Source organism: Cricetulus griseus (assembly GCF_003668045.3).
Source record: "Cricetulus griseus strain 17A/GY chromosome 1 unlocalized genomic scaffold, alternate assembly CriGri-PICRH-1.0 chr1_0, whole genome shotgun sequence".
Lineage (NCBI taxonomy): Eukaryota > Metazoa > Chordata > Mammalia > Rodentia > Cricetidae > Cricetulus > Cricetulus griseus.
Genome location: NW_023276806.1, coordinates 272,081,630 through 272,104,655, shown reverse-complemented (window position 1 = coordinate 272,104,655; position 23,026 = coordinate 272,081,630). Strand labels below are relative to the sequence as shown.

At 39.8% G+C, this 23,026-nt stretch overlaps 1 protein-coding gene across 1 annotated transcript in view; it reads left to right on the top strand.

Annotated features, from left to right (window-relative positions):
- Ctnna3 (catenin alpha 3) overlaps positions 1-22,339 on the top strand; it is a 1,328,241-nt gene extending 1,305,902 nt beyond the window's left edge. The window contains exon 17 of the mRNA XM_035451658.1: positions 20,994-22,339. Within this exon, the coding sequence (XP_035307549.1) occupies positions 20,994-21,281 (288 nt within the window). The 3' untranslated portion in view covers positions 21,282-22,339. The remainder of the gene's footprint in view (positions 1-20,993) is intronic.
- The last annotated feature ends 687 nt before the right edge of the window (positions 22,340-23,026 follow it).

Sequence of the window (23,026 nt, the reverse complement as noted above, 5' to 3'; positions counted from 1 at the left end):
TTTCTTAGAATTACAAAGACACATTCTGTAAAAATCTGTATAAATCATATGCATGCTTAGTGAAAACGATGTAAAATAATTTATCTCTTTATTTATATATCCCCTATTATTTTTAATAAGATACTAGCATTGTTCTAGGGAATCATAAGCATGCCTGACACATTTTGAGGATCATTTAAGTATATAAAGACTTAAGACAAGGAAAGCTATTCATGCTGTCCCCACTCTGTGTGTGTGTGTGTGTGTGTGTGTGTGTGTGTGTGTGCACACCCGCGCGCGCGGGGGTGCACATGCGCACACATGTGTGTGTTTCTCGGTGTGTGTATGTATATCTCTGTGCATGTTTGTGTATCTTTAGATATTTATATGTGTGAAGGTACATATCTCTATGCATATGTGTCTCTGTGTATTGTGTGTATGTGTGTATCTTGTACACATGTGTGTCTCTGTGTATGTGTATGTGTGTATATCTCTGTGGATAGGAGTGTCTCTGTCTATATATGTGTGCTTCTCTATTTGTGTGTACATGTGTGTATCCGTGCACGTGTGTGTCTCTGTGTGTGAATGTGTATATGTATAGATGCAGTGTATGTATGTGGTGTGTGTGTGTGTGTATACCAGTGACGAAGCTAAGCTAACAGCATTATATTTTATTTATGAACAATATTGATTGAAGAAATACACAGATGTGTTAATTTTACATTTTGAAGTACACTATTGTAATCAGTGAAATGAAATACTACACATAAGAAGGTTCTCAGGGTTAAACCAGAACAAACATCCAATAAGAAATAGAGGAATATGCATACCCAGGCAGAAATCTCATTGTCCTTGTCACTGCGCTTTACAGGAATTTTACATCATCAAGGTGTTTTATTTAGTAACTTTCAGTCAGAGTTAACCTATAGGAGATAATTGTCAAACTATTAACAGACAGACTTGCACTTTGGGTATCCTGTGTCCCATGGTTTTACATTCTCCATCTTCTCAGCTCCCAAAACTATGGAAGTTTGTGCTGATGTGACAACTGGCCATCAGCAGGCTTGCTTCACATTTTTCCCCATATGACCACATTCCTACATTAATTGCCTTTTGAAACCTTTGGAAGTGTTTCTGTTTCCTTTCTAGACCTGGAGGATGATGCTCACTGCAAGGCAGGCAACTGTCGCGTCCACCCTTGACCAGCAAGAACGACGCAACACCGAGGAATTGTCTTCTCACAGTTTATTTGGGAACCTTGCTTTACAGGGAGTGGCCCTGGGTCCAGGAAGACCGGGCCTGATATATCCTACAACTACCAACCACCTAACTCCATGTGGCGCGCCAGGATAGGTTGTCTCCAAGCAGAATTAAGAGGATACGTGGCCTTTACCAAATTAGGAGTTGTTTACCCCAGAGAGCATTTGCCGTTGGGCTGGCAGAAGGCGGAAACCGGTGCCATCTTTTAGGCGCGGTACTCTGCAGCTCCCAACAGTTCCCCCTTTTTGTTTTAATATTATAGGAGTAGCAGTATCTATCTGTTGTCAGATTTCAGTCATCTCTGTCTTGGGTTCAACCCCAGAGTCCCTATCTTACCCATCAAAGAGTCACTGTGTCGCCCTCACAGGCTCATGTCTTAGGTCGAAGGGAACACATGTATGCTTATTCGCTCAGCAAAAGGGTAGGTGCCCGTCATTGAGCATGACTGATTCAGATATGCATCACTCACTCAGCAAGGGCGAGACAGACACCTATTTGTCTGTCAGCATGGATAACCATGCTTGAGGGGATTGTCCTGCTTCCACAGCAGCAAAGGCCTGTACCAGCATGGCAGCTTGGGATTTTTGCGACTTCCTGATCCTGCATAGACACCACAGGCAAACAAAAATGGCTAACAGCATCATGGAAAGCATACCCCCCACCCCAGCCCATTCCTTAACTAAACTAAAGGCTTGCTTAAGAGTAGTTAAGAGGGTATTAACAGTGGGCATGTACAGGCGTGTAGCATTCACAGCAACGTTCTGTTGTGTTAAGGTATCTGTCAGGTTCTCGAACTGTCGACTCCAATTTCCCTGAAGGTAGGCACTCAACTGCCAACTCAGGTTGCTGTTCTCCGTGAAATTGTTGGCCATCCTGGAGGTGATACATAAAGAAGAAAAGGAATGAATGCATCCTATGGAAGTTAAGGTTACTAAATCATCCACTTGCTCCTGCAACAGGTCCACTCTTTGGTTCACATTAGAATGCCAGCTTTTAAGTGGCCATCAATAGATCTTAAGGTAGTTAATGTTGTGACCGTTTTTTTCCACAATGTCATTGACCATCTCAGCTGTTTGGACCTGAGCAGCCATGGCAACGGCAGCAGTCATAGCCGCTGCTGCAGAAAGGGTTATAGTAGTAACCAATGCTGCAGTTATGCCAAAATCCCGTTTGGTTCTGATGATCTCTGTAATGGGAAATGTTCCTGTATCCACTTTAACCAGAATAGGAACATACATAGGGACCCTCATCACTACTGCTGTATTAGCAGAACCGTTCCAACATTGACTAGCAATACAGGAGACATTGGTCGAATTATACGAGATCACTTCTTTGGTAGCATTAGTAGCATTAGAGAACAGAAAGAAAAAGGGAGCTTTTAAACATACTGGGCCAGCTGGAACAGTGAGATTATCCAAGGTTTTATGTACTGATAGATTCTTAAGAGAAGGTCCCTTCTCATCCCTAGTACCAGAAACATTAAGAAGTCTTATGATGAGATTCTGGAGAACCGCAAAAGGTTCAAGGGAAGTAAATGCTCCACGGTCGTTGGATAGTAACCATTGAAACCATGGCCAGGTATTTTTACTGCCTGTTCTTTGGGAACCTCCCTGAGTTGGGTTATACTGATACTTGTCAAGAGGGGGAGTAAATTCAAAACCAGGAGCTATCTGGTTAAGTTTGTGGTCAGGGCTCTGGCAAGGCGTCCAATGAGGAGGATACCCCAGATTGGGCGCACAATACGGCAACACCTGATGAGCAGTGGAATTGAATTGGTCATAACGTGAATTAGAAGGTCAAAGCCCTTCCATGAGCATTAGAAGTGTAGTGATATTTACATCCGTGGTCCCATTTGTACCAGTGCCGGAGCCAGAACTAGCGCCTGCACTAACCTGGGTCAGGACTTCGGTGAGCATAGCGCTCAATATCTGGTTATGAGTAAGGGGGTCAAGCCAATTGCCAACAGAAACATTTTTCATCAAAATGCATGGGTTAGAACTATTAATGAGGGAGAAGCATAATGCTCCATGAAGCGACACATTAGTAGCCAAATACGGGGCAGGGTCTAAATTTACACAAGGAAAGCCCAAATCACAACTAGTAGAAAAGAAAACAGGCAAAACTTTAGATGCCCTATGAACAGGAAAGGGAATTGGCCACGCTTTCGCTATGGCCCACAGGATTTGTTCCCTGGCCTGGATCAGCCACGGTGTTGTCAAGTTCAGCAGCAGGATCATTATTGGAGGCTTCATCTTGTTTGTTACACCGCCTCGTTAGTCTCTCTGGAATCCACACCGGGTCTTGCTGATCCTGGGGAAAAACACAAACAGAACCTCTCGCCCATGCTAACACTGGGTCCGGTCCATGCCATAGACCTGTAAGGATATCTTTCCATCTTACATAGCCCTTCTGAGCAGGTGCCTGAGTCTGGTGCCTATCAGCCAGAAGAAAGGCCATGAGAATCCAAATTCAAAAAATTCAGAGTAAAGAGAGCGAAGGATAGTTGTTCCTTTGGTGTTCTACCATGGCCTATTTCCCCTTTTTGTTTTAATAAACATTCTTTTAATATGCAATGAGCTCTTTCAACTATTCCTTGTCCTTGGGGATTATAAGGTCCAATTAAACCATGGGGTTTACCTCCATTTGCTTACAGAAGGAGGTAAAAGATTGAGCTGTGTAAGCAGGGCCATTGTCAGTTTTTAATTGCTGAGGTTTTCCCCAGGCAGCCCATGCCTCAAGGCAATGTCCAATAACATTTCGAACCTTTTCCCCATTCATAGGGGTGGCATGGATGATGCCTGAACAGGTATTCACAGACACGTGGATATATTTGAGTGTTCCAAATCCTGAGAAATGGGTTACATCCATTTGCCAAATTTTTAGGGGCAATAGCCCTCTGGGATTGACCCCCATGCTAGGGGGGTGCAAAAAGGTTAAACACTGTTGACAATTCAATACTATCTGTCTAGCCTCTGCTCGGGATAACTGAAACTTTTGCTGCAAAGTTTTTGCAGATACATGGAATTGTTTGTGAAATTGCTGCGCCCGCTCCACAGGGGAAGCAAAAAATACATATTCCCCTCTAGTACAGTGATCTACGTACGACCTCATTGCCTTTTGATAGAGGTCCAGGCAAGTTGGTATGAGCCCTAATATGTTGTATAAAAAATTTCTGATCATGATGCCAAATCAACTTTTGCAACTCCTGTAAGAGTTTGCAAACTTCACTATTAGGTTTGATAGGTCCTGCAACCTCCAGGGCCGTAACAGCATTCATAACATATGCCGAATCAGAAATTAGATTAAAGGGGAATGGGCAATTTCTAAACACTTCAAGGACAATTTTACATTCAATAATCTGGGGGGAGCCAGGCTGATATTGAAATTGCACAGGATCCTGATGCTCTATCATATAGGCTCCACAGCCCGTCTTGGATCCATCAGTGAAAATGTTTGGGGCTCCAGCAATAGGAGTAGCTGCAGTCATTTTAGGAAAAATGACCAGATGTTCTTTAAAAAATGACATTAGAGGGTGTTTTGGATAATGATTATCTATTTCTCCTGAAAACCCGCAGCGCAGAATGGCCCAATCATCCATAGTTCCACAAAGTATCTTAACTTGTTGAGCAGTATATGGGATTATGATCTTATTTGGTATCTCCCAAAATATTGAAGGCATTGCTGTATCCCATTTTGAGCCAAGTCAGCAACCGCTGCAGGATAGTATTCAATAGTTTTTCCTGGGGAGGATTTAGAATAAATCCATAGTAACGGACCATCTTGCCACAGCAAACCTGTAGGCTGAGAGAATGTTGGGAGCACACACAAAAGAATATCCATGTTTTCCATTAGGCGTTTGAGGCTGGCATTTTGTAATTCTGCCTCCACTTTCTTTAAAGCTTCTCTGGCTTCAGCGGTTAACTGCCTAGGTGAATCTAACGCTGAATCACCATTGAGAATATTATACAATGGTTTCAACTCATAATTAGGTAATTTTAAATAATACCTTATCCAATTTATATCTCCCAATAACTTCTGAAAATCAATAAGAGTTTTTAAATTGTCTTTGCTAATCTCTATCTTCTGTGGTATAACTGTATGAGGGAGAATCTTAGTCCCTAGATAGTTAATAACAGTGTCCTTTTGTACCTTTTCTGAGGCTATGACTAAATTATGCATCTCAAGCAATTTTACCAATTTTATATACACCTTATTGAGCGTTTTATCATCTTTGGCAGCCAATAAAATATCATCCATGTAATGAACACATCTAATCTTTGGAAAGTCCACTCTCAAAGGAGCAATAGCTTCTGCAACAAACAACTGACACATAGTAAGATTATTGGCCATCCCCTGTGGCAACACTATCCATTCATACCTTAGATCAGGCTGTTCATGATTACAAGAGGACAGCGTAAATGCAAAGCACCCTGAATCCTTGGCACACAAAGGTATGGAAAAGAAACAGTCTTTAATATCTATAGAGATAGGCCATGATGCAGGTAAAGAGGTTAAAAGTGGAAGACCACGTTGTACAGGGCCCATAATTTGCATCTGCTGATTAATAGCAAGATGGTCCGTTACTATGGAACACAGAGGATTTTATATGCCCCAGATCCAGCTGCTCCTGCACTAGAGTCCTAGCAACCTCCAGTTTTTTCAGAGGAAAGTGGCCACTGAGAAACCCATACCAGCTCCTCTGTTTTCTAGGTAATAGGAATACCTTCCCCAGTGGCCCCTAGGAAAAACCCAGACCTAGATTCTTTGGTCTTAGTTGGGGAATAATAGGACTAGTTCACCCCTGCAGATGTTTTCTGAGCCCCTGACCTGGGACATATCCCATTCATTTCATGATATCTTGAGATGTTTCCAAGTATTCATTTGTGAGTTTAAAACCCATATTCTTTAACAAATCTCTTCCCCATAGTGAAATTGGTAAGTCTAACACATAAGGCTGCATGGTCCCTGAATGCCCTTCCTGATCTTTCCAAGGCAATTGTCTAGCACTAATATCAGGGGCCTTAGCATAGCCCAAACCTTGTAAAGTTTGGGAAGAGACCTGTATAGGCCAGCCAGAGGGCCAAGATGGCTATGATGGTCTTATCAACTCCAGAATCTAGTAAGCCTAGGATTTTCTTAACATCCACTATTAACTCAAGGGTCAGACGTTGATTGAGGTCTAAAGCTAGGAAGGTTAAGTTCGAACCAGTGGAGCCAAAGCCTCCCTCTCCTCTCTCTCTGGTTTGAGCTGGAAACTTATCATGTAAACTTGGCAAAAGCAGTAGCTGTGCTATCCCATCTCCAGGAGAAATGATCCCTCTAGGAGATTCTACCATGATCTTTACTACACCCATGTAATCAGGATCTATAACCCCAGGATGTACTCGTAGACCTTTCAAAGCTACAGATGATCTTCCTATAAGCAGGCCTACTGTGCCAGGCTCAAGGGGTCCCTTAAAATCCATGTCAACGAGCTGGACCCCCATTCTGGGAGTTAATACGAGTCTGGTGGTGGAGCATAAGTCCAGCCCCGAGGAGCCTGTAGTGGCTCTCCTCGGTCTCTCGGATGTCGAAGAGAGGGCCAGGTTTCAGGACTCTGCTCCTGACTCTGATTCTCCATGGTCCCATATATTTGTGGGCCCCGTTGTCCATTTTTTGGACGAACTCCTCCATACCCCTGAACAAGAGGCTGTCCATTGATGTCTTTTACTGATCTACAATCCTTAGCCCAATGGTTTCCTTTTCTATATCTAGGGCATAAGCCAGGTTGCTTAGGGCGCTGGGTAGAATTATTGACTGTAGTATTTCCTTTTTCTGGGCATTGCCATTTCAAATGCCCTTGCTTGCCGCAATTAAAGCAAGCTCCTGAACCTCTGCCTTTCTTAGTTAATTGCATCACAGCAGCTGCTAGGCCAGCATTGGTCAATGGGCCCCCTAACTCCCTACAGACCTTCATCCAGACTTCAAGGCCTTTACCTTTATATGGAGTTATTGCAGCCCTACACTCCTTTGTACATTGTTCATAAACCAGCTGTTTGATCAATGGCATAGCAGCATCTGGATCCCCAAACACTCGTCCTGCAGCTTCTACCATTCTTGCCACAAAGTCTGAAAAGGGTTCCATAGGACCTTGTAATATCTTTGTAAGATTTCCGCTGACCTCACCTCTGTTGGGCAGAGACCGCCAAGCCCTAATGACTATATGGTTAATCTGATCATACACTTGAGGGGGGTATCCTGTTTGCTGCTGTGCAAAACATCCCTGACCAAGAAGCATGTCCACATCCCAGGCTGGGTTACCAGCCACGAGTTTAGCCACACCTTGATCATTGACAAATTCAATTTGGATAGCCCTCCAATCTAAATATTGTCCTGGCAATAAACAAGCTCTTACCAAATTCATCCAGTCTACCTGAGCAACTGTAAAAGCTGCCGTCACCCCATAGGTGCGTACCGACTCTGCCAGAGCTTTGACTATTTTAAAGTTAATGGGCTCATGATATCTCTGTTGGTTACCATCCATGAAAACTGGATAAGCCAGTGGTCGAGCAATCTGGAACTCAGTGTGAACAGTATTCCACACTTCCGGACAGAAGGTGGAGCAACCAGGAACTCTTACTTCCTCTTGTGAGCAGTTGGGGGTGAGGAGCAGTAGGGAGGTGCCCTTGCTTTACAGTTGCCATTTTAGGGCGCTGTTTTTCTGGTACTTTTAAGAAATGTTTTTCCATGAGCTCAATAATCTCCCCCTCCTCATCCTCCATGAGGTCCTCATCCTCATATATATCCTGCTCTGATTCTGAATCCTCTCCTGGTTCTTTTAACTCCTTCCTCAACTCTCCCAGAAAAGGATAGACTCACTTCTTATTCCCTTTCCGTTTTCCTTTCCAGTCTCACTTTCTGACTGTTCTGATCTTTCTTCTTGAAGCATTTCAAGGGCAGCTTGTCCATTCACTATAGCTTTCTTATTTCCCTCTTGATCCTCTAGACAGCTGCGTATTAGTCGCCATACCGGCCGAACACACGGCTTCAACGTTCCTTGTTCCCAGGCAAAATCCAGATCTTTCCCTAACTTATCCCAACTAGTCACCACTGAGAGATTGCCCGAAACTGCGAACCAGGGTACAATGGCGTCGCATTCATTCAGGAACTTCTGCAACGTGGCTTTAGTTAACTTTAATTTTTTAGAATGAAGCAGCTCTTGAAGAGGCAGAAAAATTGGATGTGACTGTGACGATCCCATTGTGCTTTTGTTTTAGTTTGTGTGTTCCAGAGGCATACAAGTTGGATAACACCACCCAAAAATGAAAGCCCACACTGCAATGTTAAAAAGCAGCCAAATCACCACTATAATAGTGGGTCCATTCACTTTACTCTCACTCTGCAAGTTAAAGCAGGAGCGAGGCCTTTTACTTTCGGTTCGCTTCGGCTTCGAACAGTCTTGCTCCTATCTGGAGACCTTATTGCCTCTTTACTGAGGTCCTTATTGCTCCTTACTGGAGACCTTAATGCAGCTTTCACCTACTTGTCCCACTTACCTGGGGGAACTTAGCGGCACTGCCCCAACTGTGAGAAGTTCTGAGTTCCCCGTACAGGCCACCACTTGTCGCGTCCACCCTTGACCAGCAAGAACGACACAATACTGACGAATCTTCTTCTCACAGTTTATTCGGGAACCTTGCTTTACAGGGAGTGGCCCCGGATCCAGGAAGACGGGGCCTGATATATCCTACAACTACCAATCACCTAATCCCACGTGGCATGCCAGGATAGGTTGTCTCCAAGCAGAATTAAGAGGATACGTGGCCTTTACCAAATTAGGAGTTGTTTACCCAGGAGAGCACTTGCCGTTGGGCTGGCGGAAGGCGGAAACCGGCGCCATCTTTTAGGCGAGGTACTCTGCAGCTCCCAACAGGCAACAAGCACAGTTGACCTCACACTGTTTCTGGAGATGCATGAAGTATGTCCTAAGAGGAAAGTTGTCAGTGATAGGGAAGGACCACACCTCTACTATCACTGGTATATTGTCCTAACTCTTGTTTGATCATCTTTCCTATATTTTGTGTCATATTATTTGATATTTCACCTTATACATTTAAATTTGAGACACTAAAAAGACTAACAATCAATACCAAAAATGTCTTTTTAATTGATTCCTTCTCACACAGAAATGGAATCCAATGTATGCTGTTTATTACAAAGCTAATATTTATTCTTGGGATAAGATATATTTCTCGTTTATAGCCACTATTTTAAAAGGGATGCTAATCTAAAACTGGGAGGTTGAGACTTTCTGAGAAGAAAACCTTTAACAGGCTCTAAGTTTGAAATGCAAATAATAAGAAAAAATCATTTGACAGTGATTCATTTATTATTCTAGCACCTAGAAACTTACTGGTGAAGACTGGAGGAATACAGGAGATTAATAGAAAGCATGACTGTAGTCATTTTGAAAAATACTTTGTCATCTCTACATGTATAGCTCTACCGCTTATATAAATAGCATTTATTTTATTTGTGTGCTAAATATGTATTGCTGACTACTTCAAATAATAGAAGCATGTGAATAATAACCATCATCTCTATCTTTGGAGATTTATTGTCTTGTGATAAATTTGATGTTGACAGAGATAAAGATTGTCATTTGGAACATGTAAAATGAGATTCCTATTCTCAACTTATGTATCATTCAAGTCTTCCCTGAGAAGGTGATCTTAGTGTGAGGCCAAACAAAGAAATGAGGCCCAAAAGTCTAGAAATAGAGCCAAACACATACTATCAATTTTACTTTGAAAGCAATTTTCAGATAAACATTGCTTTTTCCAAATTGTACTTGAACAGTTGAATATCTTTCTCAAAAATATGTACTTATATCATTTACTAAGAAAATAATCAAAACATCGAACGTAAACTTAGTCCCAAATCTCAAATAGTTGTAAGAAAACATGAAAAAAAAAACTCAATGACCTTGTTGTAACCAAATAGTTTAGAACAACAACAAAAGACACTTGAAATGTGTTAAGTTAAATTAATTGAGTTAAAATAATTGTACATTTTGAGAAACAAAGTTATGAGCATGAAAAGGAAAATCACCGATGATAAAATATTTGCAGGTCATATGTCTTTTATGAAACACATATCCAGAAGCTATAAGGAGCAATAAAGAATAAAATTAGCCCTAATGTAAAACTAGGTATTGAGCAGACACTTTATTAATAAAGGTGTGAGGATGTTCAACACGTGCCTCAGACATCCTCAGCATCTTGAGCCAATGGAAAAAGGGAACTTAGCACCACAGTGACTTTTCACTCAACCCTCCTTCAGATCACCAAATTGGCTAAAAATACCTGAGTATCTGTTCATATATGCATGGAAGAGTATGAAATAGCAAAATGACTTTAATCAGAACTTTCCTAGTTTCTTATAAAGTTCCATTTATAACATTTCCAATTTCCTGCTTAAAAAAAAAAGAAAAAGAAAAAATAGAGACTCCGTACACTGGCTAGAACTCTCAGATATTATTGGTGGGAAAATAAATTTACAAGAGCACCTTGGGGATTCTAGGAAACACTTAATAAACCTGGATAGGTGCATTCTCATAACTGCAGTTGCCTTCTGGTATACACTAGCATAATTTTATATATTTATTTGCCAAAAGGTATATACTGGAATATTCACTTAGTCATCCATAGTAGGTCTAAGCAGTTTAGTAATCCATCGGCATTAGAATGAGTAAGTCATACATTATCTCACCAAATATTCTATAAGCATGAATATTAGTTAGAAGTGAGACATGATTTAATGGTAAAGAGCACAGAATGCTCCTAAATAGAGGGACTGAGCTCAGTTTCTACCACCTGTGAAATTGACTACTTTCTGTAATTCATGACACGTTTGACATCCACGGACACCCATGTGTTTACATGTATATAGCATGTGTAAATTCTCCCACTCATACATACTTTAAAATAACTCTTAAACCCTTAAAAATGAGCATTAATGGGTGAAACTATACATGCCTGAGTAGCTAGTAAATTACTTAAAATACATTTGTATATATATTCAATACATTCAAAATACAATGTGCAGTATGATATATGCAACATACCAGGCATTTATATATTAAATATCATGTTTTGGAATGCTTGATTAAAAGTACCAATCAGATTTCATGAGCAGTGATGAAAAGAGAGTTGAGGTAAAGGTTCCATTTAACAAGTCACATTGAATTTTGGGTTTAGAGTTCTCTCAGCATTTCAATATGCTGATAAAAGTCAGAAGATAGGAGTAAAGATGTGTCATGAGGAGAATTGTAAAGTGTATGAAGGCCTCTGAAAGGCAGAAAAGAAAAGGAATCGGGACGACATTTGATGGTGGTATATTTTGAAAGATAGAAATAGAAAGAGCAAAGCTGAGGCCCCCTGTATCTCTGCCGTTCACCCCATCCATTTCTAGAAAAATGGAAGTTCTCTGTTTCCTCCAGTGTTTTATTATTCATTTTACATTTGTTTTAAGTGAATAAATTCATAACAAGTGAGAATTGGTGCACTGTAGGTTTGATGACAGGAAATTTGAAATATTTTTATCTGGATAGATCAAGAATTGTGTAAAGAGGGGCTTGGCTGCATGTAGCTCAGTGTTTGAGCCCATGTTTAACACATGTAAGCCCACTAGATTCCATCTCCAGTACACACACACACACACACACACACACACACACACACACACACACACACAAACACACAATTTAAAGTTGCTAGATAGCAACTTATCTGTTTATCCATGAGAGGATTAGCCAAAGGTGATTAAAGAAAATAAAAGAGTCACCTAGGGATAAATGCTGATGAAACAGATAATATTTTTTTTCAAAATGTCTGTAGAAGAAATATGTGAGCTGAAATTGCTGACTATTCATTGGGACATGGAGAACTTACCAGTAGGTGTGTTCCTAAAGAAAAGTGACTCTCCCTTCCCCAGAAGTAAATGACCTCATGTCCATCTGCATAGAGGCAGCACTAATTGGATCTCTAGTGGGTCAAACAAACAAACAAATACATGTAAAAAGAAGATATGAAGTTTAAATGAGATGTGTTGCTGGTCCTCAGGGTGTTTAGCAGGGATGAGGAGGTAGGAGTTGGATATGATCAAAATATATTGGATATATGTATGACATTTTCAAAGAATGAAATGCTAAAATGTAATATATGTACTGAACATTTTAATACTAGGTTGAATGGCAGAGGAATCAATAATAATCAAAAGAACTTGAAAATAGTCAGGTTATATAGATTGGAAATAGTCAGGTATGTGTAGATTGGAAAGCCTCTCTGTGTTTAAAGCTCATGCTGTCTTGAGACTCTAGTATCTCTGAGCCAAATTCCTTCTGGTTGTACTCATGAAAAATTTGAAAACAGAATCAAGGAAGCAGCCTGGTGCTTTCTACTCATGAAACATTGTGAAAATGTCATACCTCACAGGTATATCTGTGGAGAAGGCAGACCTCTATGTCCTGACTGATGCTAGAGCAAAGAGGAACAAGGGCTGAAACACCAATGCCCAGCCCTTCTAGGAAAGAAAATCAGAATATTCTCAAATCACATCTCAGGAGTTGTTATTATTTGGAAGACTAAGTACCTCAGCTAAACATATGCCTTTCTTTTAAAAAGAACATTTATTTTTATTTTTGTGTATATGCAGGGGACAGTTACCCACCGGGTCCAGAGAAGGGTATTGCATTCCCTAGAGCTAATGTAACGGCAATGGTTAACTCCCCATGGGGGTTCTGAGAACCAAACCCAGGTCCTCTGCAAGAGAAGTATGTGCTCTTGATCATGGAAGGTCTCTCTGGCTACAGCATTTGTCTTTTGATCACCATTGTTGAGAGACTAAGAATTATTTCCAGTATATGCATTTTATTTTCTAATTGTCTCAAATAAAATCCAAATGCATTCTGAAAAGCTACCAGAATTGGCACTGTATTTATTCTAATTTCACTTTGAAGTGATATAAAATGCTTTGGGCCTTGAATATTTGCCTCAAAAACTATTTATAGCAGGACATGACTATCATTAAAGAAATGTCATATTTATTTTAAAGCTGATGGCATGTTCAATACATAGTAATTCTGTGCCTTTTCTACAGTGGTTATCCATTCCTGCTCTCTTGTCTAAAGGAGTTGGCCAAGGACATGTTTTCTGTGTGAATATCATAAGCCCATTGGAATAACTCTTCATGTTCCAACAATAAACTTCTTTCTCATCTTAATAATGACCTTGACAGTTTAAATCTGGAAATGCAACTCCATTTTAACTAGTTTTAACAAAGCTCTTGCAGAAGTTGCCTATTAAGCCATCTAGGCTGTTTAGCATTTTTAAAATACATCTAAAAAAAGAGAGAATGCTTTCAGTGTAGGCCATTCTTCAAATAAATCTCTTTGGAGACAATAGAATGTGTTAAGCAAGTGTTGAGATAAGTTAGATGCTTAAGATGCTCGAGAGAGAAAGTAGAACTCTTAATGGGAAAGTCCTATTGTTTTTTTGTACTATGACTGGGGCATGAGTGACTGTCTCAAGTAGTACAGCAAAACGTAAGGGCAGCTATCATGATTTGATTCTGGGAACTGTCCTAGTTCTATTGTTACTGTTGCTGTTGTTGTTTTCATCATCATCATCCTCATTATTACTGCAGTTATTAATTACTGTGTGTCACACATGGAGTTAGGCTCACCTTGTCCCTGGGAAATGCTAGCAACTATGGACCTGACATTATAAAAACTGCAACTAAAAATGCTAAATTTAAGCCAAAAAAAAAAAAAGATGCTCAAGAGAGGTTTCTGGTGAACCAGAAAACATTGAGTTTGATCATGAATTTTTTGCTGAAAAAAAAAAAACTGAACAATTTTTCAGTGTGTGGTAACCATGTTTAGAGATTAGTCTAGAAATATCAATGGTGCCTATAAGTTAGAAACACAAAAAAGGAACATTCTTTTCAAATGTAATTATTTTATGCTTCTATCAGTCAACACTTGTATGTCTTTTAACAAGATTTGTGCTGATGTTTCACCCAAATGTTTTAACTGAGCACTTCAAGTCGGAGCCAAAAAGACTTTCAGAGTCTGAGCCCTCTGTCCTCCACAAGGCTTCAAAACCTAGGCAAACAAATTAATTTAGTTTCTCTTTGAGGATCAGAAAAAAATGATTAATCAGGACTACATTTATACTGATGCATTTTAATGATTAAATGAATCTTAGGCACTTCTTGTCCTGGAAACTGTAATTTAATTTGTTTAGTGTGTGTGTGTGTGTGTGTGTGTGTGTGTGTGTGTGTGTGTGTGTGTGTGTGTGTGTGTCTGCACACACATATTTGTATGCTTTATTTGTTTGCTTGATGCCCAGATTTTGAATATTTAAATGTAATCCTTTCGTGGTCTGTGGCCTATGATCAAGGATATGCGTTTTAAATGTAGAAATACTAATCTAGCTGCCTTCAAATGCTTTAAGGCCTATAAGCATGACTTTTTGGAAGAGTCAGGGGAAAGGCTGGGTGGGCAGAGACGGATTAAATGGAGTACTGGGAATTGAATATGATAAAAGTGCTTGATATAAATGCTGATATAAAACCTGTGTTTTGTACAATGAATGTGTGATTCAAAAAGAAATGAAAGCAATATAAAAACATGTTTCTTGGGAATTATTAAAGGATGAATAAAATGCCTTAGCAGGTGACATGCCCTTCCTGTTTCAAGTACCAACATACATTTTTTAAAAATCTATTTCCTTAAAGATAGAACTATCGTGCAGTCATTTTTTCCTTAATTTTAGACATTGTGCTACAGAGTTTAGAATTTTCTAACTCTTCAATATCTGAAAACAACCCCTATTAGAACTGAGATATTATAGAAAGGCAGGGTTACAAAATGAGTAAAAACATCAAATGGAACCAGAATGTCTTCATTCAAATTTTAGCTCTAAACTTAATAACTATGTCCTCTTGAGCTCCCAGTTCTATTGTTACTTCATCTATCAGATGAAAATAATAATATTGTCTCATAGGGTTGCCATGTGTCAATTTCCATTAGCACACCATGATATTATCTATTATTATAAACTGTTATTATACCTGGAAACGAAGTCCACATGTGTGCCTTTCAAATTCTGCTTCTGGTCATGCCAGTGAGAGCTGTCTGAGCATTACGACTCACAGACATGTCTTAAGTTACATGGATGAGTTCAGAATTCTCCTGCAAACTGCATGCTTGGTGAATATTTGCAACCAGAGTACAGAGAGTAGATTGTTTTATGAATACAGGGGATAAATACATAAAATAAAAAGAACTGTCTGGTATGCTTTCCTGAGTATCACTATTGGTTCTCACTAATTACAATAAATTTAGACAAGGCTCTTCCAACATATATTCCAAATTAACATGGTAAATTGTCAAGGAATTATACCTTGAGTAATTCTCATTATGTCTTAGTCATTTTTATTTGGTTGTAAAGAAACACCATGATCAAGGCAACTTCTAAAAGAAAGCATTGAACTATAGGCTTCCTTAGAGTTTCAGAGAGTTGTGTCCCTGACCATTATGGTAGGGAGCATAGCTGCAGATAGGCAATAGCTGAGATCTTACATTTGATCCATCCGTTGGAGGCAAAAAGAGAGATACTGGAAAGTGTGGTCTTTTGAAACCTCGAAAACCCCTACTGACATACCTTTCCCAACAAGGCCATACCTCATGATTCTTCCCAAAATATAGTTCTACATACTATGGCCTAAGCACTCAAATATAGGAGCTTATGGGTGCCATTCTTATTCAAACCACCACACATTAGTTTTTGTAGAAAACATATCCTTTATACACTAGTGACATAGACAAAAGTTTGGCAATTCAGTCTTACACTCTCACTCTCTTACCTTCCTCTTCTCTTTGCTCTCTGCTCTTCCTCTTACCCTTTTCGTCTCTTCTCATCTCTCCCCCTCTAAATTTCCCCTCTCCCACCTGTAATAAACTCTATGGTTAATGTAAAAAAATGGTAATTAAGAGGAAGAAGATATTTTTGTCATAATGAAGTTTCTATGGTAAAGTATTCTTGATTTAATTGCAAGTAGAGGCAAGCCTTTAATCTGAAGGCATCTCAGAATCAGTCACATTTGTATCATGGTTTAACTGTAACCTAGTAGAACGTACCACAAATAGTAAGAGGTTGATAATACCGATAAAGATTTTGTAGATGTGCATTATTTGGGTGTTTTTAAGACAGGACTCAGAAAAAGATTCTATTAGTCATAATCCCTTACTATTCATCAAGATTTTTAAAAGGAGAGACTTCCAATTTCTGTCTTGGCTTGGACACTATTGATTCCTAAGAACTGTATGGTGACACTGACGAACTGTTGTGCTCTATTATTTTGGAAACCACATCAATTTAGTGAGAAGTCTAAGTCCCACAATCAAAAGAAAAAACAGGAGTCTTCCTTTAGACTGTGGTGACACATGTTGATTTGTCCTAGAAGACTTTGTTTGGGTCAAAGTCCCAAGTAGAGTCCTCTTGGAAAATAACTTGAATTCTTACCCCTTTTTGGAATGATGAACAAGAAACTCTCTCTTTCTCTGTCTGTCTGTCTGTCTGTCTGTCTGTCTGTCTGTCTGTCTCTCTCTCTCTCTCTCTCTCTCTCTCTCTCTCTCTGAGTGTGTGTATGTGCAATATTTACATATTATAGTTAGGCATGATAATAGGGTAGACATTTAGGATCATAACTCATGTCTTGCTCAGTTCTCCATCTAGCTCAGAGGGGAGTGCTAGAAGATGTCAATGAGAAAGAGCCTCTGTATGGCAAACATTTCAGGTTATATTTGCCAGCAGAATTTTCAGTTAATGTAAGAACTATAAAATAGAGATCCCATAGATCTGAATTTTAAAGCCTGGTTGGTTTGCTGTCCTAGGCATTTGGAATGAGTCAATAATGTTGTACTGCACAGGTTATTTGAAAGACATTTTGTTCAATAAGTTGACTTACGGATGCCAAAGCCCTGTATTACCTCACTTGGATTTTCCTTTGTCTTTTACATAGGAAGTTCTATTAAAACCTTCTCTTAAAACATGCTTCATGAAAGTAGATCTGAATAGAAAGGAGTTTTACTAATGTCTTGCAGGCATCCAGTTGTACATATTTTTTCTCTGTGACTAGGTGATAGACGCTGCTTGGGCACTCAATGAAATTTCCCACCATTATCTAGATTTGCTTTGTCCATTACTTATGATTTGGCTACTAGCTCAGAGGTACACATCTCAGGACGCATAGTTCATAGAGCTGAAAAGTCTTTAACAAGGTCTGGAAATTTTCCTCATAAAATAAAAGTATTCTCTGAACAATTGTCCTAATCTGCTGTCTGCAAAACTTAGTCTTCATGCTCTCCAGGGGGCATAATTTGTCCTGTGGTTTCCCTGAGTCATGTGGAACAGAAGGTTTTCCTATAACTATTCGAAGTTTTAAAGTCAAAGGATTTTTCAGACACCAGGCTGAGAGATTATAATAGCACAGGTGGGGGCTTACTGATTAAGTGAAGAAGGAAAGCAAGGCAGTCCCCACACTGTGAGTCCTGGATTGAAATTGAACTTCGTTCTTTCTCTGCCTGTCTAGAGATATCATGTCCACGAGTAAATCAAAAGGTTAGGAAGCCCATCTAGTCTATCCACAGTAAGATGACAAAGTCAAAAGGAAAACAAGAGAATGTAAGTGTTGGGGGTGGGAAAGTCAAGGCCACTGATGAAAGCTGAGCTTGAGTGATAGGTGCTCCCTGGGATCTTTTATGGAAGAATCTATGATGGTGTGGAACCCATAGCACAAAGCCAGTGCTTTCATGTTTGAGAAATGTCATTACTCTGTACCCTCAAATATCATTTCACTTAGTGGAAAAACTTGTTTTTCTCTGCTCTGGGTTTGGAAAGTACTGTCCGTTCTTTACTGAACACCAGGGGGTTATTTTATTATTAGTTCTTTGAGAATTCTATTTATCGTATTTTGACCATAGTCACTCTCCCTCCTCCATTTTTTTCCCAGAAGCACCTTCGTTCCTGCTGAATCCTGTTTGTTTATTTGTTTGTTTCCCCCACTGAGGCCAATTTGTGCTTCCCACATGTTTCTGGATGCATGATCTTGCTTAGGAGCATAGTTAACTTCTCAGGGGCTAGCCTCTTAGCGAAAACTGACTACCTCTTTTGGTAGCTAATGATTGCCAGCAGCTCCTTAGAGGAGGAACTTCATGAACAGCTAGCCTCTCCAAGTGGAATTTGGTCCTGACCTGTATAGGTCTTATTTCTGCTTTCATAACAGCTGTGAATTTATAGGTGAAGATCCCTGCTGTGTTCTGCAGCCATGATTTCGGCGTGGTCATTTACATTCTCTGACTCTTTAGCTAGTTATATATCCTTGTTTGCCTTTGGAGGAGGGGTACAACATATATGTTCTCTTCAGGACGGATCACTGTGCACTCTGTGACTCTTTGAACCTTGAGCAGTTATGACTCTCAATGTTCATCATCTACTGCAAATGGAAAGTTCTCTGATGAGGTCTGAGATGTGTTTGACTCTATGGGTATAAGTCATGAAGAGCCAATTTAATACTGTGTTCATTTAGCCTTAGTTTCTTAGTTTGATAATGATGACAGGTATGGGTTTCATATGGAGTGAACCTTAAGTCTTTCTGATTGGATTTCACAAAATTTGTGCCACTGTTGCACCAGTGGGCACATCTTCCCAGGCAGTCATTCTCATTGCTCACTAGGTTCATGGCTAGGTGAGATTACTGATTACACTTTTTTAACCTCTGGTACTGTTCATTGCACTTCCTAGCATTGTGAAAGCTAACCATGTGGGATGAAGCTTCCAGGTTAGTACCAGCTTGATGTTTCCTGGTCTTTGACCCAGTATATCATGCCTTCAGCAAATGAGTCTTATCACCAAGTTCTGGAAGGTAACCAAATGCATTGGTAAAAGCTTGTGATGTTTGGGAGGTGGATAAGTATCTCACTGTCCAACATTTTTTTTAAAGTAACCCTGCCACTAGGCTTTTAATGAAAACAATTATAAAATAGAGGATTTGATTTTGTAATCTATTGGTAGTTTTAAAATGACTACTGCCATTCTATTTAAAAATTAATAGTTTTGCAAGGCTTTGTGCAGATGCAGAAGCTGCCTAATGTCCTCCAAGATCAGAGGTGCTCATGGGCCAGTCACATTAGCCAAGCAGTTAGTTTCAGGTTCAATGAGAAACCCTGCCTCAGAGCATAAGGTAGGGAATGATAGAGGAAGATGATGGCAACCAGTGTCTACACATGCATGCATGGGCACACACGCACACAAACTTCACACACACACACACACACACACACACACACACACACACACACACACACACACAGTCCTCCCCTAAAAACCTTTTGAGTACTTAAAAATACTGTTTAGTGTTTGTCATTTTTGCCCAGTACACAGGTTTCACTGTCCTGGCTTTAATAAGTAAAATATATATGTAAAAATATATACGTGCAAAATATATGTGTGTGTGTATGTGTAGCTGCCAAATCTTGCTGTCCTTAAAAAATCATGTATTTTTGGTGTTACCATTCCAAGGATCTTGGGCTTGGCAATTATGGAACTAATTAAATTTTCTTGTGAGGAAAGCAGCCAGCTAGACCACAGCCCCGGGCACATAACCCGAGCTCCCCACTCTGCCTCACTTATTCTGTATGAGAGCTGAAGCTGGTAGAGCAGAGGAGGTAGAACACGCAGGCCAGCAGCTGCTGACAGATTTCAGGAACTACACAGAGTCAGCGTTTGAGCCCCAGCCCTGACAGCTCCTATCACAGAGGGGTGACAGTGGAGGCTCATCTCCCCATGTGAGTTGGCTGCAGATGACAATCTGCCAAGCTAAAATAATTGAAAAAGCATCGGTTGTATAAAAATGAATCGACTTGGCTTAGCTCTAAGGTATTTTGAAAAACTCTAGGAATGCCACTCTATTTTTTTTTTCCTTGAGATTGTTTACATGAATAGCATCCTGGACATTTAACAAACAGATTCATCTGTGGAAAAGGTATTTTTAGCCATTTTATGAGCACATCTGTGTCATTTAGCAATTTAGCAGTCTTTATAGGTTGCAAAGGTAATGGTACTTAATTACAACAATTTTTTGGCAGCTAATGTACTGGTTTCTTATATGTATTACTTTTTCTTTAATAAATATTTTTCTGCATTAAATGATTTGATGGAAATAATTAAACCTTCTCAAGGTTGTCAAAGGGGAATCTGAACCTCCAATTCAATTTTATTTGAACTCTCCATTCTTTCTATATTAGCAGTCTCTATGATGCATTAACATTTACTTCTTAAAACAGAGACCCATTTAAGTGTGATTATTTAAGAAATTCTCAAGAAAAAGATGATGTATATGTATATCTGCATTGTGTGTATGTGTATGTGTATGTGTGTGTATATGTAGCTTTCTTGCAAACAATGAGAAAGAAACTTATCCTTCTACAATACCAAATTAAAAACAAAACATGGATGTATTTATGCATCAGATCAACCTTTAAAAAGAATACGATGGAATGATGTAGATGATTATGTATTGATATGTAAAATAAGAATTAGCTCGTTCATTTCTTGGTCAAAGTACAGTGTCACTGTCATCTTCTACATCCTCAGCACATTCCTGACTGCATTTTAAATAGTAGCTTTTCTCTTCATTCTTTCCTACAGTTGGACAGTGTCACCTCCCTGATCCAAGCAGCCAAAAATTTAATGAATGCTGTAGTGCAAACAGTGAAAATGTCGTACATTGCTTCCACCAAGATCATCCGCATCCAGAGTTCTGCCGGCCCCCGGCACCCTGTTGTCATGTGGAGGATGAAGGCTCCTGCAAAAAAGCCCTTGATTAAGAGAGAGAAGCCAGAAGAAACATATGCGGCTGTCAGAAGAGGCTCAGCAAAGAAAAAGATCCACCCTGTCCAAGTCATGAGTGAATTTAGAGGGAGACAAGTCTACTGAGGCCCTAGTCCACTCCAGTGCCCATTGACATACCTCGGGCCAAGCACATTGCATTTATTTCACAGCTCACTGGCTCTTTAATTTCGCTAAGTTTCGGAGTTAAGTTCTCAAATAACATAAAACGTTGGGGTTAAACCACTGTGCACAATGTGTATTTGGGGTCCTGTCATTGTCATCTCTCTATCGCCAGCACAACCCAGTTAACTTGCAGGTAGTACCTAGGGAATAAACTTCACAGGTGTCATTTTGGCCTGGCCCTTCACAGGGAATAGCTTATGTCCATTACAAAATGAATGCAAAAGACAAAGTGAGTTCTGCTTCCTTGGAAATGTTTAAGCCTATGCACTATGTATCCTTGTGAAGGATGACACACTCAGAAGCTTTTCACTTGCTTTTCAGTGGACACAAGAGGGTTTAGCAACTATTTTCCCAGTGTCTGTACCTTCCTTAGCAGACCTAACCTGGCATCTAATCTGCCAGACATGTGTCCTTCTTGCCATAGGAAAGAATGTTCAATTTCTAGATATTGCTACCTACTATTAGTTGGTGAGTTGACTATAACCAAATGTGGGGAGTCAAACTTCTTACCAGAATTTGAAAGTCAGTCATGTTATTAAAGAAGTGCTTTGATGACACTCTGAGGCTGCAGAGACTGTGGATGCTGTTTGCACCTTTTTTTTTCCTACTATTTAGAAGTTCTGTACTCTTAGCATTGGGCCTGTCAGAACACACATGTCTAGAGTCATCACCCATTGGAGAAATGAATTTTTGTTTCTTGATTGGTTTGTGTGGTACTGTGATTCAAACAACATTACATACGCTAGGAATGTGGTCTACTCCTGAGTTCCACATCCAGCCCTTCAGAGAAATGAGACACACTGACTTATAGTTCAGAGCAAGTCTGAGATAGAGGAAACAAAAGGAATTTTGCGTGATTATAAAAATCTCTTTGTATCCATTGCAATGGTAACTAAAATGAAAGACTGATTTGCAAAGCCTTTGGCACGGAGTGAAATCTACCACCCAACAATGAAGCTGAATTAATGACAATGAGTTTGGAGTGATTTTTAATAACCACCTCTAAACGAATGTCACTGGGGTTGTTTTCTATGTCCAATGACTGTGGTTATCTACAGCTGAGTTTATGATGGACTCTGTAGTAGTCTGAGAGTATGCTCTATGGCAATGATAGCCCTTTGTTTTTCCATCATTTCCTCCTCTCTTTCTTCACACTGAGCTTTATATTTACGGTGTTGGAGGAGTGAGGCTTCAATTTTACCATGCCACACTCAAAGGGCTTTTTCTCCACTTATTCCCCTTTTCTGTGTCAGAACCCTTCCATAACTGAAGCTCTTCCCTTTTGCAACACTGCCCTTGAAGAGGCATTTGGACACTTTCAATTCATCAGTTAGTATTTCTATATGTAACAGAAGTTGGTGTTAGGGGGGCCACTTGTACAGGAAGCAAAAGGGATTGAACGTACTGGGAATTCATTGTGTATTCTCTTGAACAAAAAAGAAAAGAAAGGTCTGGCAGATGATTGTGTTATTGAGGCGAATATTAACTCTTTTAGTAATTGAATTATTTCATTATACCAAAGTGTTGGCTTGGTTGCCTGAGAACTCTACAAAATTTAGTATGAACTAGGTGAAGTCCATTCATTTCTTCCCTCATCTTGCCCTAAGGGCTTGTGCATAGTAATTATTCTGGACAAAATCTACTCTCATGATGAGAAGCAGAGAAGG